General features: G+C 43.2%; 1 protein-coding gene across 2 annotated transcripts; it reads left to right on the top strand.

Moving 5' to 3' along the window:
* Positions 1-2,400: 2,400 nt before the first annotated feature.
* On the top strand, positions 2,401-8,326 carry slitrk5 (SLIT and NTRK like family member 5). Of its 2 annotated transcripts, none has more exons than XM_030744655.1 (2): positions 2,401-2,788; positions 4,561-8,326. In XM_030744655.1, the coding sequence occupies exon 2, from the start codon at positions 4,619-4,621 to the stop codon at positions 7,244-7,246; it is 2,628 nt and encodes an 875-aa protein (XP_030600515.1). In that variant the 5' UTR covers positions 2,401-2,788; positions 4,561-4,618; the 3' UTR covers positions 7,247-8,326. The 2 variants fall into 2 exon arrangements, with proteins under 2 accessions (XP_030600515.1, XP_030600506.1); XM_030744646.1 differs by lacking the exon at positions 2,401-2,788 and adding an exon at positions 3,763-3,842 and having other exon boundaries at positions 4,561-8,325.
* Positions 8,327-9,292: the final 966 nt, after the last annotated feature.

Raw genomic sequence — 9,292 nt, 5'->3', positions numbered from 1 at the left:
CTCAGGGGAGCCTGCCACAGTCCTTTCCAGAGGGAGGAAGAAAAACCATGCCGCGTGAGTTTTTCCATCGCTGTATTCCAGCTGGGGTTCCATAGATACTGATTTGTCCATCCCCACAGGATAGACCACTCTTAATACGATTACAGAACTAGAGACTTTGAGATAATTCAAAGCATCTCCATGGTTAATTCTGAAAAGGCGGCATGGATGCCACATCCACTTATTGTCGTTCCCTGCATGCTAAAGAGAGCATAAGAGTTGACTTATTACCACACAATACTGACTAAGTGGGAAATCTCTTTGGACATGGCGGCCCACCATATGCTAGATTTAATTCGATTTTCTTTTTAGGCTTTAGTTAAGTGCTTCTAAAGTTTCTTGTTCCACAGCAAGAGGGTGAGAGGGCAGCTATGGCTTTTGACTTGAATTGCTTCTTCAAGAAGGGGCAAATAAGCCACGAGTTTGTTAAAGTACAGAGCACTTACCACAACATGGCAGCATTAGAGTATTGGGTGCAAAGCTGGATTAAACCTAATCCTTGAGTAAATTCATTTCTTTCAATGCAGATCTCTTGCAAATGTGTGTTTTGTAGGACTATGAGCTCAATCCAAAGAAGGGTCCTTAAAGAGATGTGATCTGTTTGCTTTAGCTTAATTGTCTGCCGCATTTTTAATACCCACTCTACCTACTTAATCAGAGGTTAAAGGTCATCTTAGTGAGGAATATGCCCTATCATATCAATACATGTTAAAATACGTATGTTATGATGATTGTGTTGAAAATCCAAGTCGTTCACATAGATTTAATGTAAACAATATATGCCACCAGTTTGATGTCTGAGGTAGCATTATTACTACGTCCATGTTGTTGTTGGAGCACAGAGTTACTGCATTTAGACTAGCGGGTGCAGTGGTAAGTTATCTAGCTAGTTAGCAAGATGCATCTTTAAATTAATTAATCCATTAGTGGAAATTAATTGTCCATTAGTGGGTATCAGTGTTTGTCCCACTAATGGACAAGTAATAGATCAATAAATATTTATTTCACCCAAACATCTTTGATGGGCTGTGCCTCCAAAAGGCACTACTACAAACACACGATCCAATCCACATAGACTGCACTTAAAAGATGGACATATCCCTGTTGTCATCCGTTGATTAGTGAAGTCCTGGGAACCCTCATCAGTGTAGCTTTAGAGACTATAACTGTTTTTGCATGCCAGGCTGTAAACATGTTGAAGTTAGTCATTTGGGGATTGACTGGCTTCTGGAGCCAGCCTCCAGTGGCCATTTGGGGTACTGTAGTTTTGGACTCTTCTGCTTCGACCTCATCTTTCAGCCCTATAACTGCCTGGTTGTTCAAGTCCAGTGCAGGGAGGTGGGGCAGAACAATGTGCTGCTAATATATTCCAGCAGTGCCAAGAATTCATATAAAGGCCGCCTCAATGGATGTTTTTCAGCAATTCAGAATGAATGTCAGGCATCTTCTCCCAACTTCTTTAAAATGAAATCAAAGCTCCTTGAGAAGAAAGTACTGTGGCGATTTAATGACACGTGAGAAGCTTGACGTGTCCAAATTGTGACTTTCAAAAAAGCTGGAAGAAGGCTGGGTGGATAACCGCTAAATCGCCGAGTGACAAATCAAATGGTTGTTGCAGCTAAATCAAAAGACACCGAGTTACAAAGTGCAGCCTGAAAATGCAAGTCCTGCCAAGAAGCCTTTTTTCATCATTATGCTGCCCTCTACGGGTCTTCTTCTTCCAGCCTCCCTCTTTTCCCTTTCTCCCCCCACCCAACACACACATCATCATCACCCCTCCCCATCACCACCACCTCCTTCCCCACCCCACCTCCTCCACATTACCACAGCCTGCCCCCCCCTTAAAGAGTATTGCGCGCATTAAAATGCTTTTCATTTCCGTGCTGTGACAGTGCTGAGATTGGGGGGGATTTATGCATTTTCACGAGTGACTTTCACTGTCATGCCATGGTAATTATTTCATAATACGTCCTTCGCCGCAGGGTATGCGCTGGTTTGCACAACCAAGATCAAGTTCCACTAGTTGAAACGTTGGTGGAAAGATAAAGCTTGTGTGTACATAGGATATCCTATGATCGGCAGCAGCACAACTGCAGACAAAAAAAGAGGGGGAAGGATCGGATTCTCGCAGCCAAGGAGGCAGCTGGAGTAACATTGATCTCCGGTCGATTTGGACGCACTGGCAATTGAAATAAAGAGACCTTGGGCAGATCTATACATAAACTGGTACAAGCCGCACCACTGGCAGCAGACTGGGCGATTCGTGCCTCTCTCCGCCGGTTCGTCAGTGCGCATGGATGAAAGTCACAGTTAAAATGTATGCGGCAAGTCTTGTCTGATGTGGGATTACCGCGTTTTTATTCGTCCCCCTTGCTTCCTGACCATGTTCGAACTTTGGTTTTGGCTCTTTTTCCGAGATGACACTGCTAGTTTCAGTCGGCGCTGGAAGAACACAGGAGCCCGTTTTGCCGCGCTGGCTGTCACATTACTGGCGTGAATGAGAATGTATATGCGCTCGTTCATGCCTGGTTTATGGAGCTAAACACCGCGGAGACTTGACTTGATTTTTTTTCTTTCTTTTCTTTTTCTTTCTTTTTTCTTTTCTTTTCTTTTTTTTTCTAAAAAAAAAAAACGGACTAAAGGGCGGACAGTGAAATCACAAAATCCATGTTTTCACTGAGATTGGAGGAAAAAGACAGGGCACAGCCGTGATTTTCGGCATGCTTTGGCGTTTACCGGAATCAGCACGGTAAGAAAACCCTGATTTCTTCTCGTTTTATTTTTTTATTGCATGTCTCAGCTGAGGCGTTATGCGCTTTAACATTTTCTAGGTGGGGGGATCTCTCCATGGTGCTGAAATCTGTTTCCACCCTCAGTTACATTACCGAAGTTGAACCGGATTTAAGATGCTGTTAAGAAAGGTGTCTGCGGCTGCTATGCCAATAACAAGCATAGAGCCTGCGTTTTTATGCTCCCATAGAGCATCACAGTTACATTCGTTCCAAATAAAAGCCTGCTGCATCTGCACAGGGATACTCTGCAAAGACAAGGCGCGCTGATGCGCTGGCGTCCAAGTTATCTCTATTATTTCAGTGAGGCTGGGCATTTTTTTTTTTTTTATGGTAATAAACTGAAATATTTAAAAAAGATTAGATTGATGTCTCTACTCTGATTTATACAGTGGAGTCCCAGTGTGTTAAATTGCGCTTATTTGGGGAGATTTATGGATCAATGTGTGGGCTTTTGTGCTCTTTTAAGGAACGCACACGGACCGAATGTGTGCGTCTCCTGTGTGCGCCTGTGCGTGTGCATGTGCACGCGCGCGTCTGAGGCGGAGAGAGAGAGAGAGAGGGGGAGCGAGAGAGAAAAAGAGAGAGATCTGTAACGTTTTATATAGCAGATGCCATACATAATACTTGAATATAGAATTATTTACTCCACATCAAAATGCAATTTGGATCAGAGATCCTCGCCGAGATTTGCCTTTGATCAACTCCTCTCCTTTTTTTTTTTATTCTTCCGCCCGTGGGCAGCAGCAGCAGAAGAAGGGGAAGAAGAAGGGCTGCGACTGTCGCCTTGTAGGCTGATATTCACATTTTCTATGGCAGGCCGGATATTTTTTATAAGATGAGCACTGGCTGCTTCTCCCGGTCCATTCGAGAACAGGCATCTTGTTTTTTTTATTCGCACCGAGGACGTTTTTAATCACAGCACAGAAATAAACACCCCCCCTCTTTCGTCCTCATGTTGTGGAGGTGGAGAGAAGGGATCCGACAGTTTCCCCAAGTCGTCGGGTATGCGGGGTGAGTGAGAAATCTTTCTAGTTAGGAGATAGGAGTTCATCCTCGAGGTTTTAATGTTAGTTTTGGGAAGGAGATTGAATCCGTGAAAAACAAACAAACAAAAACAAACAAACAAAAACCTAATTGCAACATTATCCATCTCACAAAGGATCTGGCTAGAGATTACTTGACAAGAAGTGCTTTTTGTGTTCAAATTTCCAATGTGATCTGCTAGTAAATAATCGAATCTGTGGGTCTGTAAACGGTGGATGGCGATAGTTTTTTTTTTTTTCTTTTTTCTTCCTCCTAACAAGATGGATTGGAATTCAGGCGAGCTATCAAAAATGCGCAGTGGCCGTCCACTAGCGGGTAGTTGTGTTAACTTAAATATATAGCATCCTTTATGCATACAGTTATTCAACATGCAACTTGTTTTCTGCCAGCTTCAAAATCTAAAGGGATGCCATCATAACACATCTGCATATTGAGCAAATATTAACTGGCCTACTTGTGTGCATGTGTGTGTGTGTTTATGTGTGTGTGTGTGTGTGTGTATGTGTGTGTGTGTGTGTGTGTGTGTGTGTGTGTGTGTGTGTGTGTGTGTGTGCCATGAATGCATCTAATGTTTGCTCATTGTAGATTGGGCTCTTTTCAGTGACCGAATTTGCATTTTTGTAAATATTGCACCTGTGCCCATGCCATATAAAACACAACTCGTCCTTTTCTTTCCCCTCCTTAGATGACACCTCATACTGGTACTGCACTTGAGTGAGCTGGGGCATCCTCTCCCAGGAAAAATGCATATCTGGATCCTAAAAATAATACTTCTGATTGCATCATCTCTGAGGCTGGTTGAGATGTATGACAATTATGGGGAGATCTGCCGAAACCTGTGCACGTGCGAGGAGAAGGAAGGGATCCTGACGGTGAGCTGTGAGAACCGGGGGATCATCAGGCTGACGGAGATCAGCCCAGTCCAGTACTCCATGTACCATCTCCTGCTCACAGGGAACCTCCTGAAGAAGCTGTCACTCAATGATTTCATCAATTACACCGGGGTGACCATCTTGCACTTGGGGAACAATGATATCTCAGAGATAGAGTCGGGTGCCTTTAATGGACTCCAGGGATTAAAAAGGTTGCACCTGAATAACAACAAGATAGAAGTTCTGAGAGATGACACATTTGCAGGACTAGAGAGCTTGGAATATCTTCAGATTGATTATAATTACATCACAAACATAGAGCCCAATGCCTTGAGCAAACTACACCAACTAACAGTGATGATTCTGAATGACAACCTGCTCTCTGCCCTTCCTCCGAACATCTTCCGGAATGTTCCCCTTACGCACTTGGACCTGAGAGGGAACCGCTTAAAAATGTTCCCCTACATTGGCCTTCTGGAGCACATGGACAAAGTTGTGGAATTACAACTGGAGGAGAATCCGTGGAATTGCTCCTGCGAGCTCATCGCTCTGAAGGCTTGGCTGGAGAGTATAGCCTACACGGCTCTGGTGGGAGAGGTGGTGTGTGAGACGCCTTTCAGGCTCCATGGAAGGGACCTGGATGAGGTGTCAAAGCAGGAACTCTGCCCACGAAGACCCCTAGAAGACACAGTGAGGCCCGCACCACCTAGCAGCACTAATGGATACTACCAGACCACACCAGCTGCTGTCACAGCCTCAGCCACTTCCTCAGCTGTTCTTAGGTCCTCTTCTAGGCCTACCAAGGGCACACGACAATTTAACAGAACTAGGTTAAAGCCCACCTCTCGAATACCAGGCGGCAACCCATACAACTACGGCCCCATCATTGCTTTTCAGACCAAGTCTCCTGTGCCTTTGGACTGCCCCACTGCCTGCACATGCAATCTGCAGATATCTGAAATTGGGTTAAATGTCAACTGCCAAGAGAGAAAGATTGAAAGCATTTCTGACCTAAAACCCAAGCCATACAATCCTAAAAAAATGTATCTCACTGGAAATTACATCCCCGTCGTGCGGAGATCAGATTTTGTTGACGCCACTGGATTGGATTTGCTTCACCTGGGAAACAACAGGATAACTCTGATCCACGACCGGGCTTTTGGGGATTTAACCAACCTGCGTAGGCTGTATTTGAATGGTAATCTCATGGACAGGCTTACGGGAGAAATGTTTTTTGGTTTGCAGAACTTGCAGTATCTTTATTTAGAGTACAACAAAATCAAGGAGGTCGATGCGGGCACTTTCCGCTACCTCCCTAATCTGCAGCTGCTTTTCCTTAACAATAACCTCCTGAAAACTTTACCTGTGGGCATCTTTTCCAGCCTCTCCTTGTCTAGGCTTAATCTGCGTAACAACCATTTCCAAAATCTCCCTGTGAGTGGTGTTTTGGATCAGCTCAAGCTGCTGGTGCAGATAGATCTGTTTGAGAACCCCTGGGACTGCTCCTGCGACATAGTGGGGATGAAGATATGGCTGGAGCAGCTCAGTGCAGGCACCGTGGTTAATGAGGTCGTGTGTGAGACGCCAAAACGCCACGCAGGAATGGACCTGCGTTCTGTCCCATCGGAGCAGCTGTGCCCAGACTACTCTGAGGCGTATGTGTCGCCGACTCCGCCTACAGAGGAACCCATGGACGAACACGTTGTCACCACAGGTGCTCCGCAGAGGTTCAACACCCCCAGCAGCACCGTCCCCCTCTCTGTCCTCATCCTCAGCCTCCTGCTTGTTTTCATCATGTCTGTCTTTGTGGCTGCGGGGCTTTTTGTTGTGGTCATGAAAAAGCGTAAAAAGTCACAGAGCGACCGCACTAGCACCAACAATTCCGATGTCAGCTCTTTTAACCTGCAGTACAGCCTCTACAGCAACCGCTCTGGCCCTAAAGTTAAGGCCCCAGCGGGTCATGTATATGAATATATTCCCCATCCAATGGGCCATATGTGCAAAAATCCCATTTACAGGTCAAGGGAGGGAAACACAGTGGAGGATTACCGTGACCTCCATGAGCTCAAGGTCACATACAGGAGTGCCCCGGATGAGGAGAGGGATAGTAGTACAATGAGGAGCCCTGCATACAGTGTTAGCACCATCGAGCCACGTGAAAACCCTTCCCCTGTCCAGGATGCAGACCATTTCTTCAGAGGCATCCTTGAACCTGATAAGCAGTCGCCCCACCAGTCCATCCCGTCAATCCCAGCAGGGGCCAATTTAGAGTACAAGTATACGGGGCCCGTGTCATACACGTACAACCCAAATTTTGATGTCAGACGTCAGTTCTTGCACCCGGAGAGGATAAGAGAAACAGTGCTCTATGGCACAGCACCCAGTACTGTTTATGTCGAGCCCAACAGGAATGAATATTTGGAGCTAAAAGCTAAACTGCAGTCTGAGCCCGATTACCTCGAAGTTCTTGAGAAACAGACCACCTTTAGCCAGTTCTGAGCAACAGAGTCATTAATGTAATGAAGCATTTCTCTCTCTTGACCCTCCTTGAAACAGTGGCTCAGTTTCTAGGGTGCCTTGGCACAAATACAAACAAGCAAAAGAGAAAGAGTTGAAACGGGGTGTGCCGAACAATCTTATTCTTATTTCAGAAACATGACGTTACAGGAATGGATACAGCTTTCTCAAGACGTGGATGAACAAAATTGCTTAACTGATAATGCAAAATCTATTTTTCTATGGTGAAGATCGAATAACACAATAAAATGTAAGTGTACAGGTAAATCTTACCCAACTTCATTTTCAGGAATATAACCATACATAAGGTATATTGTGAATCAGAAAAAGAAATGTTTATAAAAATCACTCCTGGACAAAAAAAAAAACAAACAAACAAAAAAAAAATACACACTGTACAGCAGATCATCAAAACTGTGTAGGACTGTTTTCTGCTGTAGTCTGTAAGTAAGTATTTATTGATATAATCTGCCATGTCTTTTCAAAACTTTTGATTCTTCATCAATATTACCTGTGTCATCATACTCCATCATCCTCTGGAACAGGCTTATGTTTCTAGTTTCATTTACTGTAGCTCTGCATTGTAAAAGTGGCTTTCCTTTTTTTTTTTTTTCTTTCTCTCTCTCTCTCTCCCGCTCTTCTTTTCTTTTGTTTTTCTGAAAGTGGCACACCCCCAGTGTTCAAAACAGACTGCGTCATTTGAAGAAGATGAAAAAAAGAAAAAAAAAAAAGAAAAAAGAAAAAAAAAGAAGTGTCTTTGTATGCTTTATGCACTTTTTGGAAATGGAAGGCAAGTTAGCCTTCGATGAGCTCTCATAAAGGAGATTATTATATTAAAAATGAATATGGCTATTCATTCTTAATATGTAGAGTTGATATGCTATCAAAACAAACATTCATAAATGATATTTGAATATTAATTATGTTGTGTAATACTGGTATTTTAATCAATGTAACACCTATTTTTATACGAGCATTGGCAGATTCTCTATTGATTATGGGTTTCTTTTGTTTTGATTGCTTTGCACTTATTGCACTATATTGACCAAACTATGTTATTGTCATCAAATAAACATGATGTCAGGTTCATATAATGTGCTCGTGAGCAAACTAAAGGGGTTGGTGACAATATGAGAGAGGCCATTTAAGGGTTTGGTTTTAGATTTACAATCGAGGAAATTTTCCATAGCTAACAGTACATTGGCTGACCAGAGCAGACTGTGGTGCGCACTCAATCAAAAAGATAACGATACAGTGCATACGTGCTTCACTTAAAGGGGCAGGTTGTGTCTTTGGAATCAATGTGTATTAATCAATGACCATTATGTAAGGCTGGCCTTCTGCAGTTGTACCATGACAACATCATTCACATTGTCATCCGTCAATGGATGAGCAGGTGTTTTATGTACACATCATTTAGAAGCCTTGCAGAGTCAGTGGGCATGAAACAGAAAGGGCGATAAGGATGTTTGTTTGATATGCAAACAGTTTTATAGGTAAAGAAGTCTAAAATATCTCAAATATAAGAAAATGTATTTGAAAGCTATTTTTTTTCTGTTTGTTTTTTGTATTTTTTTGTTTTGAATCTTTAAAGTGCTCATTTGTTAAGTGACTCCTCACTTGACCCACTTAAATCCAATATGCAAAGTAGATCTATAAAAATGCAGAGGATGCACTGTGCCACCATTTTCAGTGTGCAGCGAGCATCACCATTTAGGAATTCAATGTTCCCGGACTGAGATGGGCACAGATCTTTCTGGAGAGGAATCAAAAGATTGAAAGCGAGAAAGGAAGGGGGGGTTAGCCGTGTCACATCATACACCTTAATGTGACACTTATGAATTACAAAATTGTATTATTTGAACCTAGTTTTTCCTGCAGAAAACAGTTATTTTACTGTATTTAACAGTATTTTTTTTTACTCAGTTTTCAACGTGGTGCCAGCTGCCTTTTCTCAATGACAAAAAAGGGAAAAAATCCAATGCTCTGGGTCTTCTTTTGTTGGATCTTTTCATAGAAGCCCAGAAT

This window comes from Archocentrus centrarchus, chromosome 2 (assembly GCF_007364275.1).
Source record: "Archocentrus centrarchus isolate MPI-CPG fArcCen1 chromosome 2, fArcCen1, whole genome shotgun sequence".
Lineage (NCBI taxonomy): Eukaryota > Metazoa > Chordata > Actinopteri > Cichliformes > Cichlidae > Archocentrus > Archocentrus centrarchus.
Note: the sequence above shows the minus strand (reverse complement) of the source record. Positions and strands in the feature narration are given on the sequence as shown.

What these genes read in the sequence shown, in the direction of transcription:
- slitrk5 (XM_030744655.1), top strand. Translation starts at nt 4,619, where the DNA reads ATGCATATCTGGATCCTAAAAATAATACTTCTGATTGCATCATCTCTG.